This window comes from Tigriopus californicus, chromosome 7 (genome assembly GCF_007210705.1).
Source record: "Tigriopus californicus strain San Diego chromosome 7, Tcal_SD_v2.1, whole genome shotgun sequence".
In the NCBI taxonomy this organism is placed as follows: Eukaryota; Metazoa; Arthropoda; class Copepoda; order Harpacticoida; family Harpacticidae; genus Tigriopus; species Tigriopus californicus.
Window position 1 is genome coordinate 9,095,454 of NC_081446.1, and position 18,281 is coordinate 9,113,734.

Sequence of the window (18,281 nt, forward strand, 5' to 3'; positions counted from 1 at the left end):
CAGGCACGCACAAATGTATCAGTGGATCTTGTAGCTTTGCCAAGGAACTCCCATTCCCCCTTTTTTATTTATCTCTGGCCAGGCAGGACTTGGGACTCGGGACTCGGGAGTTTGTTGAGATTCGTCTGGAATTCCCTCTGATTTTGTCACATTTTGAATTCACTTGGAATGCAGCCAACTTCAATTCACTTAAGCACAGGGCTACTAGGAAACGCCAGCTTCTTGACAGGAGAGCGATAGAGATCGCACAATTTTGATCACTTTACTGTATGGCGACAGTGCCGTTCCTGTCAAGCTGTTGTTTCACCCGAGGTTACTACTTACAACTCTCAAGCAACCAAAGACGTCAACCCAGTTGGTAACATCGCGTACGGTTGGTATAAAATATGGTATATGGACCTAGAGCAGAACGGTTGTCTTGGATTTGCTTGCCTCGATATGCATGGCAGAGATCTAACTTGAACGTACATAACATTAAGGAGTTCAAGAGCGAAAAGAAGTGTTCCACCAAGATTGAAGACCGAAAACACCAACCGTATCGTCATCATCATCATCAACTTCGTCTTTTACGGAGTTGGTACCGTACACTCTTTTCAACTGTGGAGACGGTGATGATGAAGACGAAGAAGAGTCACGGTCCGTTTAGCCTCACCTTTTTTGCAAAATGAAATGGTAAACTTATTAAAATCTGGCTACCGCAGGTCCATTAAGGCCATCCTTTGAAACTCGTAATGGGGTAAAAATGTCCAGCAGACAAAAAGGCCACGGGTTACAAGTCCAACGAAGTCCAACGAGATCCGTTCCTCGAAAAATGCTTGAAGTGCATTTAGTGTAAAAAGAGGGAGAGAAGGAACGAGACGAGGGCCAAAAAATCGTTGTTCCCATCCAGGATCGCTATGCATAGCCACGAGCAATTGGGCGTTACTAGGACAACCGAGAGAGAAAGAAAGAAAGAGAGACCCGTGTATTTTGTTCCTTCATCTTAGATGTGCCTCCTTGATAGAAAAAAAACCTCGTCTTTGGCTGGGGAACGAACGAACAAAGTCAAGCGCGTTGACGTTGAAACTGTTGTTGTTGTTGTTGTGGTGGTGGTATTACTTTTGTAAACGTAGGAGATGGGAAATGCAAGGCTCGATAAAACCCGATTCCACATGCACTTTCTCGGTGTATTTCGTTGTTTTCAAATCTTGTGGATTGTGCCCAGGATAAAACACCCCGTTTTCCCCGCTCACTTCTGCATATGCATATTTCTTTTATTAGGACTGATATTCTTCCTGTCCCTGAATATGATTACGATTCCCGATAGGTTGTACAGTGTTCACTCCTTTAACTATATGGTGGGTAGTGAGATGGTTGGTTGTTCAGGGGAGTTGAGAGCGTCTATGATCATAGCTTTGGTGCATATATTTGCCGTATGATATCTGTAAATGACATTTTCTTCGCGTTGAACAAGTCCAAACCACTCACGACCGACCGACCAACCAACCGACCGAGGATCGAGTGAACGAGTAAACGTAGTCGAAATTATTGCAATCCTGCGCTTCTCTCTCCATCCCCGTCTAGTGTATGTGTATCTCTGTCTCTCTGTCTCTCTTTACCCGATGTCGCTTGGTCGTTCGTGGCTCTGGATACAATACGATATGTTGCTCGCTGGAACCACGACCACTTTCAATGGATGGTTGTGGACTAGAGTTGAAATGATCATAGTCGTTCACGATGGTACAGCAGCCGAGCGGGGGCATTGAATCGGAAAAAGCCAATTAGATGAGCGAAATTCTCTTCTCTTTTTACTACAGTACCTTCGTTCGTTTGCTTGCTTGTTTCTCTCTTTCGGATCTCGACCATCGTGGTTTCAGTGGCGAGCAAGTATGGAAGAAGAACAAGAAAAAACAGCCAACCAACCAACCAACCCTCAACCGGCACAGATGAGGATGGAGTTCAAACTAATTGCGACTAAACGATGTGTCCTTCAAGCAACGCCATTGCAAAGGAGTAAGGCCACCAACAAATATATCCATAGGAAGAACACTGGCCAAATGAAAGGATACACTAGTATGTGAACTACAATTACGGGGGAGAAAAACCTCGAGGAAAAGGATTATTTGCTCGAGTCCAATCATGAGATCCACGGAAGCAAAGAGAACAGATTACCCGAATCAATTTGTGCCAGCACCACGTTAAACCACAAACTGTTTGGTCTTGGTCTAGTAGAGAGAGAACGTTTTTGGAAATGGTCGGTCGGCTCCGTCACTCTCTTTATTTCTCGGATGTACGGTACAGCAGGAGAGAGAACGTTTTTGGAAATGGTCGGTCGGCTCCGTCACTCTCTTTATTTCTCTTTGGCTCTCGTGGGCTCATCATTCCATCCTTCCTTATAGATTCCCGCTTGGTTCCTCTACTTTTGCTTGAATCACGAGAGAGAATGCGCTGGTAGGCACTTTAATGAATGATGAAAGAAATACAGAGAGACAATGCTCGGGTTGATTTTCAAAAGCTAGAAATTCAGCCAACTCTAAGGCTATAGCGGGGCAGCGATAAAAACAGAAGGGATAAAAAAACCCAATTTTGAGTTCGAGCTCGTCCTAATGTATTATAGATAGATTCTTCGCCTCTTTGGGTCTACTTCTTTGTTTCTCTGATTCTTCTTGGGTCTATCTTTTGTTCTTTCGCTCTTCCCTCTCTCAACAAGAAGAAGATGAATTTCCGAATAGTTTTGAGAAGTTTCAGATCGAAGCCCTCGAGAATTCTTCCAAGCAACAAAGAGATGAGTAGAATCAACAATGAATGAGTGAGGTGTTACCAGACAGACTCAATCTTAAAATGACAGCACTTACATACAGCAAAATTGACCGGCCGAATCAGTTTCAATCCGAGATAGCAAGACTTTTCGGACCTTGCCTAAATACTGACGAAAAGACAAAAAAACACCAAGGAGGACAAGAGAAGCACGTGTTGTCCGTGGCAATTTGCCCAAATTTGCCCATCGGCCATCGAATCGCTCACGTATTGAAAGCGAAACTGACCCAGCCAAAGAGCGATGAGTGGCCTCGTTGCTAACCAACGACCTTTCGTAACCGCATCCTTCAACAACTAGAATGGATGGATTGAAAGGTGTTCAATGTCAAGCGGTTGTTGGAGGTCCTATATTTGGAGTGGTGCCCTATTCGCTTGTTCGATGGCATATACCTAGTGATGTACATACATACGTACGTACGTACGTACATACATGCATGCAGCATGCAGCATGATGATGATGGTGGTGGTGGCTCTGGTTCTGCTTGCCTCTCTGTCTTCAGGTACATCGGTTCTACATTGAGTTTAGGACAGGGTTGATTGTTGATACGATTTGGTTGGGAACACAAAGAGAAATGTCACATGGCACACGAAGAAAGAAAGAGCAAGATGGGGGAAGAGGAAAGGTCAACAGAGGGAATCATGATCTTACCATAAACAACAGGGAGTTGAGAGGTGCCAAACGCCCCAAAGAGGGACATGGCCAAGAGGCACGTGCGGAATTTCCAGGATAACATCGTGGACATCACGGTTCTCGTCGTCAGCGTCTTCTTTGCCGTCTTCGTTTTCGTCGCCGTCGTCCTTCTCAATCTGATCTGAAGCACATGGGTTCAAAGACGCCCCACTGACACAAGCCGATATGGCAAAACGTGATTATGATAATGATTATTTCGAGGATAAGGGCTCGACGTTGGGGTTTCTCGTCGTTGGCTGGACTCGATTTGCACACACTCTTTGAACTATCGACACAGACCGAGATTTTCGCACAATCATGTTGTTGATATCACAGCAAAAACAACACACATATTAATGCTGCTATTGTCACATGGAATGCACCTGGAATCAACCGGACGAGCTGGTTCAAAGACTCGGGAGTTTTAACCTCCCCTGTATTTGACAGCAATTTGTTTCTTGGGCTCCTCTCACCTGCTTTTTCTCCTTGTTGCTGTAGCAAGTATTGGTGTGTCAGTTAAGATTGGCCGGATGTGCCTCCCGGTTTCACTGCCTGAATCCTGGGGAGCGTAATAATAAGGTGGTTGTTACGGAGCACAGTGCAGTCCCGGGGTCGTCAGATAGTTAGCTGGTCGATCACCTTTCCCACGATGTCGGTCGCAGGAAATAATAATAATCACAACAACAGCAGTAACAACTCCGACCACTACTCAAGGGCTGCCCCATTGTGGTGCTTCGAGTCTCCGTTGTCTTTACAACCACAAGGGCAAGATGTAAGAAACGCTCCCCTCACCATTGATAGGTATATGAAATAAAACGAAATGACGGTGCGCAGAGAGGCAACACGAGGCGGAGAATGAATCAGAAGAAATGCTGGTGTTCCATGTGTCACGATTAATATGTTGGGGTCTCTCTCTCTTCCAGACTTAAATCACAACTGAATCCTCGGTCCTTCATTTCTTCCTCCTTTTCTTCGACTTCCACTTCGACTAATCTCGCTCTTTTTGCTCCGGCGTTTCCTCGCCCGTTACACCGCCGAGAGAGTGTTGCTGATCGAGAACACGAAGGGCCCAAACTGATTCTTCCCATTTTGCGAGAGCTCCAGAAGAAGCGCTCGGAAACGATCCGTTGAACCGAGTTTGACGGCGCAATTTCCCGTGCGCACAAAGTGATGGGCTCAAGCCAGATCAAACTAAGCGTGGATCGTTGGAGCCCAAAGTGTGCTGTGGGTGAGATGACCAGAATTGATCATCTGCCATCACAGGCAGCCAATCATGCATGGAATGAGAAATCGCATGGGAGAAATGACTTCAATAATTGATAATCATGGATGGAATGAGCCTGCATGGTCGAATCTCGAGATTTCAGCTCCCGAATTCCGTGCACTGTGGATCCAGCATACAACTCTGGCAGAACCTCGGGCAGGCTTCTTGTCAAATCGGTGAGTTATTGATTGATGCAACCAGAAAGCTCGAAGAAACGCATGATGTCGATCAAAGACTCCCCACGTTTCAAAATTAACAGACAGGATTTCTGCAACGACTGCATTTCGTCCTGCCTTCATTGCCGTTTCAATGAGACTTGAAACATGATGGCCAAATTTGCAAACATACCGGGCAATATTGCAAACTAATGAGCGGACACATCCTCGACGGCCGTGAATATACGACAGTCATTCCTGTTTACAAACCTTTGAGCCGATCGTTTCTGGATAATATTAGACCGGTGTTTGTCAATTAGGCCCCTTTAAACCCGACGACTAAGTGGGAATTATTTCGTCACTCGCACATCCCAAGGTCAACCGTTGGCCGGGAGAAATGCATTTAAATGAAGATGCCCAGACCTATGAATTACGACATCAAACCGCTGAGAACACAGGAACATTGAACAAGCCAACGCAAAATGGCAAGGCAAGAACACAAAACAATAGATTGGGGCTGCAGATTATGTTTGTTCCACTTAAGGGCACCACTTTGAATTGGTTTTAGTTATTGCATTCAATGGATATGGGCCAACTCAATTTGGTGTCCTCGGGCGAAGCACAAGATAAAGGGAAATTTGGATCAAATAGATAACAGGGGTAAGTCGTGGAAATATCTCTATACCTTGCAAATTAAGTTAATTTTTTGGCATTCGCATATTACAAGGCTAAAAACGTGCACATTTGTGAACCTATCTTGAGCATAAGTTAAGAAGTTGAAAATCATGCTTAACTCAAGAGAGATGAAAGGCCAAAAATCAAAGATATAACATCAGTGCCTTAATGTGTGCATTAATTTTGTAGGGATTTGATGGCTTTGAACCAAAATAGCGTAATTGGGAAGTTACAGACGTCCGTATTGTGAGCGGAACGGGTTGACTCTCAGAAGGCTCAATTTGTCAAATGAGTCTGTTCTTCCTTCGATTCCGTTAGTTCTTTTCGTCACGCCATTTGCATGTGTACATACTCGTACATAGTAAGTGGGAGTGTAGGTAAGTGGATTGGATACCAATTCTGTGCCAGTTGCCTTCATCAGTGTCTCAAAACTGGAGGCCGGATTGGGAAGTGATGCAATTGGATTTCAGAATATACGATATTTCCATGGCTCTTGCCTGCCGATATTCGGCCAGATTCGTTTTTCCTCTGGTTTGTCTCCTTCTTCCTTCTTCTTCCTCCTCCTCCTCCCGACTCTTACTCTGACTCTTCGTCATCATCTTCCTTTTTCTCTGCATCGTGAATCTTTGGTCCTGAGTGCAGTGGAGTTCTATACTACTGCTGTGTGTAGTAGTTCTTGTTATACAATTCCATTATCTTTCAAATTGCGCCAAGACATGAATCATTCAGTGCTCTGGGTGGGTTGACTGCTACTTCTGCTCGTATTACTCTCGAACGACTCGAACGACTCGAACGACTCGTACTTCTTTCCTGCTTGCTCTGCTTCCTCACCTTCCTGGGTTCGTAGTTCCTTGGTTCCTTGGTTGTTGGGATTTTAGGATGGATGGATGGTTGGTTGGTTGGTTGGTTGTTGTGTTCTTTTTCTTGTGTCTGGGGATGCAATCTTTCGCCTCGTTCAAGTTTCTCAGTGAGGATTTCAAAGGAGCTATCTTGATTTTCTCAACTCGACACAAGTTATCCTTTTTACCATTAAGAAGTAGACATGGCTTTGAAACTGGTGCAGTTTTATTTGGGGGGAATGCAACTGCATGCATTCACCCGGGGATAGCGCAATGGCATATTCATAGCTGTACATACAAGACCATCGACCACCAAAGGTCCTCTTACCAACTCGGGTGTTTCAGTGATATATTGGAATTTATGAATCTCAGACAGTTTGCTTCTGGGAAGCCTCGGGGTGCAGAGCTTTTTGGTCTGAGATAATGGCTCTTCGATTGGCCGACGAAGACATATGAACCCGTCGGCTTGAACTAATTGCCGAGAAGTAAAAGGCAAATATTTCTTTGGCAGTCCTCTCAGTTTTCCAAATCTCGCATGCCAGACTACTTCCATTTCAAGTGATCTTTGTTCAAATGCAGTACGTATGTAGTTCACGAGCGAGCTAGCGAGCGAACGAGCAAAGCACGCAGAGCCCAACCGACCTCAATCTCGACCAGAACTGATCATAATAACAATAATAATATTCAGATGAGTTTGAGCACGGCGTCAACCACCGAAAACGACGACCACCACGGATGGCCTTGACACATGCACTGCCAAGCAGCCCCCCGATGCACTGGGGATTATGATTCCTCCTGCTGCTCTTTTCAAGCAGCTCACTAAGACAGACCAAGATGAGTTAGTTTTCTTCCCCGCCGGTCCCTTCTGGGGTGTCATTTTTCGTGCCTGCTCGAGATAATGAAATCTCGATTTTAATAATGCCTCAACTCTGAGCACACCGCGGAGTCAATCGCTCGAAGCTAGCTCCTCTTCACTTATTGCAGCAGCATCTCCGGCACATGAGATGAAGAAATTCCAGAGTAAATGACAACAATCACCCCATGTGTGTGGATATTGCGTATGTACATTGGCCGTTACCAGCCATGAGGATGCGGGTACGTCCTGAAGACCAACTATCAATAGAGAGAGAGACAGAGAGAGAGAGAGTACATTTGCTTGCGGAAGAGAGGTCTTATTTGAGGCCTGGTATGGGAGATATTCAGTAATAGGTATCTATCTGACTGGGCTCTGCTTCTAATACACAAAGGAAGAAAAGACATGCCGTGTAATGGAGCATGAAGAAATGATTGCCTCATATGATATTTAAATAATAGTCAAAGGGAGGTCTGGAGGAGATGAATAAGGAGAGACAGGGAGGGGGCATCGAGAAAGAAAGGGAATGGCTTGATTTCCGTAAATGATGAACCAATCATTATACCACCAATGAAAGTACTTTACCCTTTAAGCATTCTTGGAATAGTCTCATGATCATCTCGACATGAACGATGCTCGAAGATGGCCAAATGCCTCTATGTCAACAATTTTACTAACTGTGATGAAAATAAAAAACCACTTGAAGCGAAAGATAAAAAGAACAACCATAATGAAACAATGGATAACGTCAGTGATGACGACATCAACGAACTCAACTAAAGAAGAATTGAATTGGCCGCAATACCATGAGTAGCAGAATAAGTCGATGTGCTGCAGTTATTTTCAACCATTTCAGCTCTTTAACTTCGGTTGAGTGAAAATACCATTGGTCAGAAATATGGATCGTCGGAATTAGTGACCATGCATGGACGAGCTGAGCAAAACGAAAAGGCTTGCCAATCCCACCACTAAAATCTTATTCAGCCAGCTTGTAGTAATAGAAACCCCAGCTTGAGCTGAAAAGTCAACTTTATTTCCCCCAATTTGTTCTTGACAGAGGTCCAAGCCGACAAAGCCTTTTAAAGGTCTAATCCCTCTCCCTCGTTTTAGGCTGTTACCCTAAAACGTGAAACGCTGCCACAGCCACGAACCAGCCAATTGCATTCTAGTCCATCCACGCTCCCCACAATTCGTTCTTCCCCTCATTCTCTAGATCCGCAAAAATGTGCTTAAGACAATGATGGTCAGTATCCTCCGTTTATCTGTTCCACTTCTTCCAACGTGCATTATCTCCAACCAGGTCCAATACTGCCTCCACAGTTGGAGGCAAGGTTGGTTGACCAAGTCGAAGCACACCTACTTAACAGCCTCCATCTGTCCGTCTATCTGTCTGTCCGACCACCACCTCATATAAAGAAGTCAGTTCGTGGGACAACCATCCTCAGAAAGAATTAAAGACGCATGGATCGGCATTCCGGGGGAGGGGTTTGTTAGAGCGTGTTAGTACTTATACCTCACGCTCCCCTGTTCTTTGGGTCCCACTCTTCTACTGTACTTGTCAAGTAAACCCCCAACCCCCATCATTCCGTCGTCGTCCCATCATGTACTAGATATGGCCAATCGCAGATCCAATGGCGAAGTGAGGAAAAGCCATTCCAAATCCAAGTCATTCGTTCTCTCTCACTTACTTCGATGGACGCGGGAGGAATTCCAATCAGAGATAAGGACACTTTTTTTTCCTTCACTCATTCATTGGGCTCAAGGGCCGCAGGAGATCAGTCCCAGCTTCAACGCCATGAACAGCGGGAGGCGGATAGTTAGTCAGTGGGGGTAGCTGGTACACATATCCACACATCCAGTATACGCATGATACGTACGTAGAGGTACGTACAGTATAGGATGAGGATGAGGTTCAAAGCCTAGTGTTCTTGGCCGAAAGAAAGAATGAGATCCTTGAAATTAGGCTCTGAACATGGGGATGATGGCGATTGCTCCAATTGCCAGCCCTAAGGGGAATTATTCATGTGTACCTTATATTTATGCCAGTATGCATAGAAATCCATGGCATAAAGTACGGTCGGTGCACATTGGCGCAATCTACCGAGTTTGAAGGGGATCTGAGCAATTTTTGGCAGGCTTCGATGTTCTTTGGGTGATGACAATAGATGGATGGGCCCTTAATGAGGCAAATGTTTGGAAAAATAAGACCCTAGAAATGCGGTGGTTTGGAATATTGTACGTAAATAGAGGATGCCATTGCAATTGATAACGGTTAGACATACTTGATTTTGAGTAAAATACCTGCAGATCACAAGCATCATAGAAGTAAGGGAAAAAGCACGAAAGGTGACGATGAAACCGACCCAACCTAAATAAAGTACTCTCGTCAGTCTTAACTGTATTCGTTGGATTTTCACCTTTTTTGTCATGAAATTTTCAACTTTGCTTACGTTTGTCCGAATAAGAGTGTTGGCTGACTTAACTTTGGATAAAAAGTGATGGCTTAAACATGCGCCAGGTTAGAGTTTAATGTAACAAATTGTTAGAAGTCTTTTACCATTCAGAGCCGAATCCTTAGCGGAAGAAAAAAAGTTCGTTTCAACCAAACCTCGCTCACCAATCTCGTTCAAAGGTACTTTCACATTTCCCCACTCATCTCAAATCTGATTACCAACATGATGCCTCCATATGTTGGGATTCTTGCCCTCCTGTTTTTTTTCATTATATACTTCTTTGATAAATCTGTTTGTCCCCAAAATAAGCATTTCAAATCTAATCCGATTTGATGCACGATCAGTGAAGCAACCTTCAAAATTATTTCATAAACCACACCAAGGTCTGGCAAAATGAGAGCAATGAAATGATTTGCTTCCTTATTTATAGGCGCTGAGACCGCTTTTCATTAGTTTTTCTCGCTATCAGTGAGTTTCTCTTTCAAAACTGTTGCTCCTCCATTCCGCTTCTGTCTCGTATTATTATAAGCATACGTGCATTTTCATCCATTTAAGAATAGCAACTATATCATTACCCAGAAACAACACGATTCTATTCTATAAATATATATCAAGACGTCAAAGATGAGACCGGGAAGAAAGGCTTTCAGCAATTCATAAATGCTGCATACACGCGTTGTGTCATTTTCTTGGGAGGTCGGAATCGATGGGATGCATTCTTGTGCACAAACTCTTTGGCCAGGCTTTGGGCCCACAAAGGTTGCGAGATGGGCACCATGTGGCCAGCATTACGAACAATCACGTAGGTCAACCCCCCTCCCTGAGCTACGTGGCCGGCCAATTCATGAGCTTTCGTGTCTTCGTTCCACACCCAGAAGATCTTCCGCTTACCAAAACGAGATTTCCTTTTCCATTCTAGCGAGTTGATCACCTTGTTGGTTCCCGGAACGTTGACAATTACATCAAGATTGCCATTGTAGACCAGAACCTCGATCGAGCCCTCATTCAAGATGTCATTGAGCCAGGACTTCTTACTATACATCACGGCTTTTCCCAAGTAATCTGAGGAGAGGAAATCGTCGTAGAATCGTCGCGTGCCCACATTGATTCCTCGACGGACATGTTCTTGTTGGAGGAAACAGATGTATTCGTGATTGGTCAAGTAATTGCTACCGAACGTGAAATCGTAGATGTTGGTCAGATTCATCACTTCCGTGGTGAAGTAGATCAGTGCTTTTTGAAAGCTCTCCATATCGCCCTCGCCTTGAATGGCCTTCGGGATGTCCTCATCAAACGCCTTGAGCGTCCGGTATTGTTCCGGACTGACGTAGCCCAGATTGGACACGAAGTCAGCGTATTGGCTCTGCTCCAGGGCACTCAAGAACCCGTTGCCAATGCCGATGCCTCTGAAATCAAGTCGGGTCAACAAGTCGGCGAACTGATCAGGCTGGCGTTTCAATTCCAGGTACTTGTGGGCCAAGCTCACCACGTAGGATCCACCGTAGGATTCGCCAAAGGCAAACACTCGTGTCGACTCGGCCGTCTGACCTTTGGTGAAGTGGGGAAAGACCTTCATGAATTGCGAGAGGGCCTCCAGAAGGTCAACGGCCACATCTTTATCGGCACGGGCGTAACCTTCTTCATCTTCGGTGAAACTGAAGCCCGTTCCCACTGGACTGTCGATGTAAAGCATGTGATGCGATTTGGTCCAACTGAAGCGGTTGGGAATGAGATAGGGATTCGAGTTCTCATCGTCCCACCCCATGAGGAAAGGTCCATTTTCCTTGAAAAGGCCGTACACGGATGGCCAGCCAGGGCCACCTTGAAGCCACACAATCAACGGAATGTCGCCTTTGATGTCCGGCTTTGAAGCTGGAAAATACCAGAAAAACAAATTGGAGCCGAAAGTTTTGTTCACGGTCAAATAACCGGAATAGCTGCGCTCGCTTTGCAGGATGAAGTGAACTCGTGATCGGTGCTCGGCCTCTTCAAATTCACCGGCCTCAATGAGCGGGGTCAAGAACAATGGTTCACCCACATCTTCGGTTGTAAAATTCTTGTGAATGGCCTTCGGATACACAGAGTAACAGAGCCTGGGTTTCTCACGAGGCGTTTGAAGGAGTTTCGCATGCAGGGTGGCAAAGTCATCTTTGGATTCGGTGAGCTTCCATACCATCATGGTACAACCAAAACAGAAGCAGAAGAAAGTCAGAATAATGGCATAAGTAATGAGCCGCTTGTAACGTTCGATCTCCTCGAATGCCTTCACTTTGTCCTTCTTCAACTTTTCGATTTGTCTCAGATCCTTGGGATCTGATGTTCCACCACTATCCATGCCTCCCACCAGGGCATGATCAAGGTCATCCTCGTCGTCCTCGATATCCTCGTCCGGATGCATGTGTCTACTGTTCATGTCAGAACGGGCGGAGTTGCCATTGGAGAAACTGTTGCCACCATTGCCGAGGGAAATCACGGCTGAGTGCATTTTGTATTACCGGGAACATGGAACAAGTCATTGGACCATCATTGACGAACAGTTCAATATACCCACAATATTCGAAAGCAAACTTGAGGCGTCACAGTGTTTGGATCCATGTCAAGAGGCCGACTGATCCACTACGAGAGAAGGAAAAACGGAACACGACGATGTCCATGAGAGAAGAGTCAAGCGAGAAAGACTTTGTTGGAGAAAGACGAGCAAGTCATTCACTACAAAGTGCTTTACCACTACGGAGAAGCGAGGACCCTCTAATCTCTGCTTTTGAGCTAGAACTCTAAACGAAGAGAAGACACGATAGTTTTGTTTTGGCACATCTAAGTAATTGAGAATATCTGTGTACCTCGTGGCTGTCGAAGTCCGACACGTACATGTACAGTCTTCATGAAATTTTCTCTGGGGGCCATGTTGGGTATAACTTCAGATGGAAGAGCAATATTTTTATCCCACCCCTTGATTGAGTTTTATTTTTGTTCCAAATGCAAACGAACGTAAGTAGAAGTACTCACCACATCGGCAAGCGAGGAACACGGGCAGATCAAGCGAGGTTTTCGTGCAGCATTTGCTCCCCTACTTAATAACTTTTCTCAGGTACATTGCAGCATTCGTTGAATCTGAGAGAGGAACAGAGTGCTGCTGCTGCCTCAGCTCAACCAGACTCTGTCACTTCTTGCTACTTTCCTCGCATTCGTTGTTTGGCCGGCCTTCGTTGGCCTAGGCATCGTCTTCGACAAATTTCAAAACTTTTTTTCGCACACTGCGATTACTTTATTTCGGTCCTAGGTTAAGAAATTGGTGCTCAAAACTTTGGCCCTTCGTTTCCGCCAATTTAAGGAATCCAATCCAAGTTGGTAGCTTCCTCGAGGATCCTAGGAAGTATACGACCTTTGATCTGAGAGCATGGAACATTCAGGTCATTTCATGATATGGGAACACGCTTTTCTAACTTCATGAAGATGGGGATTGAAACTTTTTTTTTGTCCTTTTTTTCTACGCCCTCGAAGGCATACCGGACAAAGACTTTGATTTATCTACGCCAAACCAAATCAAATGAAAGAATTACCTTTCAATTTCTCCAAAAATCTATGCGTTTTCAGCCCAAAAAGGAAAGATTATCCAATTCTAAGACAAGGCCTTTGCTTTATCAGAAGAATCCCTTGAAGTTTATAAACAATGAATTTTTTTTTATACGCTGTGCGTGGTCCGATTCATACATATCGCAATCGGGCATTAAAGACTGGGATTAAAATGGGATTTCTTTCCCATGACAAAGTTTTTTTTTTGCCCACTTTTTTTCAGGCCCACTTTGCTTTTCATGTATCACGAATGTTGATTCATCACTACATTGTGAAAAAAGAAGTCGCTCTCTCAGCATTGGCTTATTGGGACCTCTAAGGAACAGTCAACTGATACTGTCAGCACATATTTTTGGGATATCAAAGGCTAATTTTCAATGCAGAGGAGGTAACAAAAACCTAAAAAGCAAGCCACATTGCCATATGAAAAACTTTCCACGCAACTCGAAAAATCCATTCTTAAAATACGAAACTTAAAAGCAACACACAAAAAGTCACCAAACCACCCTCTTCCGGCCTAATTTTTTTTTCTTTGTATGTTATTACGTTAAATTGAAACAGGTTCTAAATATGTTAGATCATAGATTATGGATGTATCTCGATAACCAAGACTTGTTATCAGGGGTGCATCATTAGTCTTATCATGTTGCAGGTTCGTCCTCCTGTCCATAGCTTTCCTGAAGCTCAAGAAAACGCAATTTTCAACACATACCTGGCAGCCCTGATATCTTGACTAACTAATCGGACCAAAGTTTCTACAGACAGCCTAAAGGAAATTGCGCTTGAATTGAATTTTTGTTATGAGCTTATGACCAGTCTTGGTCGATGTACGTCCATAATTTTTAGTGGTTTATGGTTAATGAACAGCCCAAAAAGTCCAAATGACCTCCCCAACAGTTGTGATGACGTCATTATGCAGATATCTCGGAACTACCGAACGTGTTGTTACTGAGCAACCTCAGAGCAACACGTTTATTCAATAGTGAGTGCTCTCATTCATCTCAGTGCAACTGATAAGATGTTCTAACTTTGGCTGAAACTATTTATTTGATCATACTTCAGGAAATGAGGAGCAGGGGTGTGGTGCGATCGCCTTTTCATCCTGATGAGAAGATAAACGGAAAACAGTCATATGAGTGAGATCAGTATACTTTTGGTGTTAAGAATGAATTAGTACTGAGGGAATGGAGACTTCACCAGGGGAGTAAACATTGATGAAGAACTCACGTTTTAGTACACAAAATCCTTTTGGTGCGAACCGACCCGTATGGTTAAGTTTAAGGTCAAGGTATTTTCAGCTGTAGCATTACAGGAATCCTGTTGCCAACAATTCCGTCATTCAGTCTAGGACCATCAACTTTTGGGCTGGCTTGGGCTGGTTGAAAGCAACTTGGTTTTCCAGTCCATTGCATTTGTCATCCTTGACTCATAACACGAAAAGCCCAACCCCTCTTAGCAATGATACCAGCCCTCTCTTATTGATAGCGATATGAACCTCTTTAAAAGCAATAGTTCGACCAGCAATGACCTAATGACTTCAGAAACTTGCTTTTGCATGCAATTATTACGCAGATCACCATTCAATTTAGAAGCCAGTCGTGGAATTGAACTTATAAAACACGTCACAACCTGACATTTTGAAACCTTCCAGAAAATGCATTGAGGAAGAATTTGGCTCTCTTCTCTCCAGAAGATTTTTTGAAACTTTTCTTATCCACTCTAAAGCGAATTGCTCTCAGGTATCAAAGCGATATACGATCGTACAAAGAACAAGGGAAAGTTTGAAAGACTTATCCTAAAGTCTTTTTCAATCCAAAGCGATTAGTTCAATGACTAGCTCTACAATATGATTCACCCGAATGAGTTGTTCAAACAACATCAGCCTTTGATTTCTTATCAAAAACATTGGGTATTCATAACCTGAATCAACGTGAAGGCCCAAAGCTAGATCTTCAAACAACACGAATATCAGGATTTGATTTCAATGCCACGTCACGTCTTCTTACTGTATACCGGGTACTTGGAAATCTGTCCGTGAGGGCAAAGCAGTATTTCAAAAGAAGTTGCAGTTTGCTTGAAACGACCTGAGAACAACTCCTGAATTAAGCATCCGAAAAAAGTGCAACCCGGTTTGTTTGAAGACCAAGCATAAATACATTAACCCAACACACTGGTGTTCCTTATTTAGTGCAGTTATGTTATAGTTGGTGGTGGAACAATCGACGAGCTTGTGATTGGATAGGAATCAGGATGTCATCTTGATGTATTCAATCATTTGCCCCAACTGTCTAATTAGTTGCACCTCAATGTAAGATTACAATTCATTATCAGTTCTTCACTTTGCAACATAATTAAGTAAGTAAATTAGTCTGATTAAGAAAATGTGCAATAAGTGCAATTAAAAAAAGTACTCATGGTACTCACACACAAATTCTGAATTGATTTAACATGAGAGCATCATTCACAAAGGTAAAGGAATTACATGCTTCCACAAAAATTGTCAAGCTGACAAATCAAAAAGGAACAATCTATCTAGTTTTGCCGTAGAGGGTAAATTCCAGATGGTTGTCAGAACTAGTTTTCCTTACAGTAGCAACACTTCACGTTAACTTGTGTGCAGAAAGCTACTCGCATTCAAAGCTCTATGTTTGCTGCTCGACGACAAAACAAGTTATTTTTCCGAGCTTTACAGTAATGACATTTGAAAAGTCACGATAAAAAACGATTTGGGAAAATTTACACTCTGACGAATGTTTAGCCGTTTTTGTCGTCCTTGGTCATATGGCAGTACTGGGCTCCGTACAAAATTGGGGCTTCTTTGAACAGTAAGGAAGCAAAGAGTCCTTTGCTACAGGTTGATACCAGTAGCAAAGGTTGAGGTCATTGGATCAAATTCGAAGAGTTAAGGTTGGTGAGGTAACATGTTCTTTTTATCATAGAGATGTACTACAACATGCTTTAACAATTGATCTTTTAATCGCTTGGTTTTCCTCAAGAATTAGGTACTTTTATATGTATTAAGATTCGAGCAGACCTAAATGCCATGACCATGTATTATAGTAGTAGTATAACATATTATACAGCGATAGCCTATTGTGAACAAGCTGTAGGGCTGCCAACATCAGTGTTAATTAAAGAGTGGCCAAAAATCTAGAACTAGATCTAATGTCTAAATGGATGGGACTCGTGGACCTTTTTTATGTATTTGAAAAAATCCCAAGAAATCACAATCGTAGTTGCAGTTAAGAAGTTCCTCTAGAGAATCTCTAATGACTGACAAGAGTTTTTTCATCCCATTTGCAAAGATAATCACTGTTATCGGAAAATATGCCATTCGTAAAAGTGTGCACCTTATGGTTTGGTTATTACTCCCTGGAGTAGTCTTGACTCCCCATTTAGGAACCGTTGATCTTCAACATTTTTTGAACTCTCCACCAATTTCGCCCAACGGAAACCCAGGAGCTGGCAGACGGCCAATAGAAGTAGAAAAAATGATCGATTAATGATTTACAATACGGTAGAAGCAATCTTGAGTTTGAGAATGAGAGTTGCTTTGACAAGAGGTTATCACGACAAGACATCACAGACACATACATGTAAGCAATCCAACGGAATAGAAGCTCGACAAAGTGTTAGCTTTCGCATCATCGTCAGCCCTTGGCCAAAAATGGATTGGTGGGAGTGATCGGACTATAGATAAGATTGTGTAATGTTCCCAGGGGGTGTTGCGGCCTGAACAACTTGACATCAATTGACCAGAGAGAAGCAATGCCGTAAAAGTAGCGAGTTGCTCAAATATTGAATATTCATTTTATAAATCAAATTCATGAGTTAATGTGTGTGGTAAAATTCTGTGACACACTGCATTGTTAACATTAAAAATAAACGCATCCATACAAGTTTTGTATCTTATTTGGAAATTCCAGTCTTGGATTATTCGTACATTGATAATCAGGGAAACAACATGTTGCTTTCTGTGATAGACCTTCGTTTTGGCAGAATTGTGGGTGTAAAACTAAACCTCACGTGGGCAAGGCATTATTTCCAATTCATCTTTAATCCGAATCATCCAACCTTGGCTGAAAGGATTAGAAACCTTTCAAAAATTCCATTCTAAAAGTGACCAAAAGATCCTTCATTTGTTCTTCTCCGCATATCCTGAAGTCATACATTAGTTGAGCAGGAAGCACTAAAGGTTAATCATTAATTTTTTTAAACCAAATATTTCCCAATATTGCACAAAAAGTTCGAACTTTCGATCTCTGCACCCTCCATTCAAAGGTTATTTATCTTAAAGTGAGTTACAACCAAGTCATCTGAGATGGGTGCATGATCGTCTTTGTTAATGAAACAAAGGGACAAGTTAGAAAGGTCCTGACAAAGCAAAATCGTCTTTGACGCTTCTGTAGTGATGTTCTCGCTGCTGCAAAAGCCACAATGAGGCCTCAGCAGATTTGAAAAACTCATTCGTCTGCAAGAGAAACGAAGTATTGATACTGAGGAGGCTCTTCGCCGGGGGTTTGACGCCACTAAGTAAGGGAAAAGGACTCTGGGTTCGATAGACAAACAGGGAGACCGGGTGTTCGGGAAGCTAGCAAGTAGCAACTACATATTGTCACTTCCCCCTTATCTTTGGGGTGCTCATGGCCTCCCCATTTGATGTGATAAGACAACCCGAATAATGGCATGGGTTCACCGTGGGTCTGAAACAGATATCAGCCCAATTGTGCTCTCTCAGTCTCTCAGTCAATCATGGATTCCATATGGGCCAGCTGAGCACTCTTCAGTGTATGGCTACGGCACGATCCAGAGATAGAGTGTTCTCTTCAAATCTCTTGTCGCGAGAGCTTCAGCTGGAATTGCGTGAGTCTGGAGAGCAGATGTGTCTGTCTCACTTGTGTCTTCCATGGCTTCTGCCAGTAGTTCATCGGTCTCCTGCCACACGAACGGGCGACAACTCTCCAACAATTCCGACCTATGTGCATAGACTTCTATCTCACGAC

General features: G+C 43.5%; 2 protein-coding genes across 9 annotated transcripts in view; both read right to left on the reverse strand.

Annotated features, from left to right (window-relative positions):
• The window catches only part of LOC131883222 (B-cell receptor CD22-like), a 49,783-nt gene extending 45,201 nt beyond the window's left edge, over window positions 1-4,582 (reverse strand). For 3 of the 8 annotated variants that reach the window (XM_059230635.1, XM_059230633.1, XM_059230637.1), the window contains exon 1: window positions 3,446-4,582. In XM_059230635.1, coding sequence (XP_059086618.1) covers window positions 3,446-3,539 — 94 coding nt within the window. In that variant the 5' untranslated portion in view covers window positions 3,540-4,582. The remainder of the gene's footprint in view (window positions 1-3,445) is intronic. The other 5 variants (XR_009373597.1, XM_059230640.1, XM_059230638.1 and 2 more) reach the window with 3 other exon arrangements.
• A 5,694-nt stretch (window positions 4,583-10,276) lies between these two features.
• Window positions 10,277-12,615, reverse strand: LOC131883920 (venom serine carboxypeptidase-like). Its single transcript, XM_059231529.1, has one exon. It carries the CDS (start codon window positions 12,188-12,190, stop codon window positions 10,352-10,354), a length of 1,839 nt encoding a protein of 612 aa, XP_059087512.1. The 5' UTR covers window positions 12,191-12,615; the 3' UTR covers window positions 10,277-10,351.
• Between the last annotated feature and the right edge of the window lie 5,666 nt (window positions 12,616-18,281).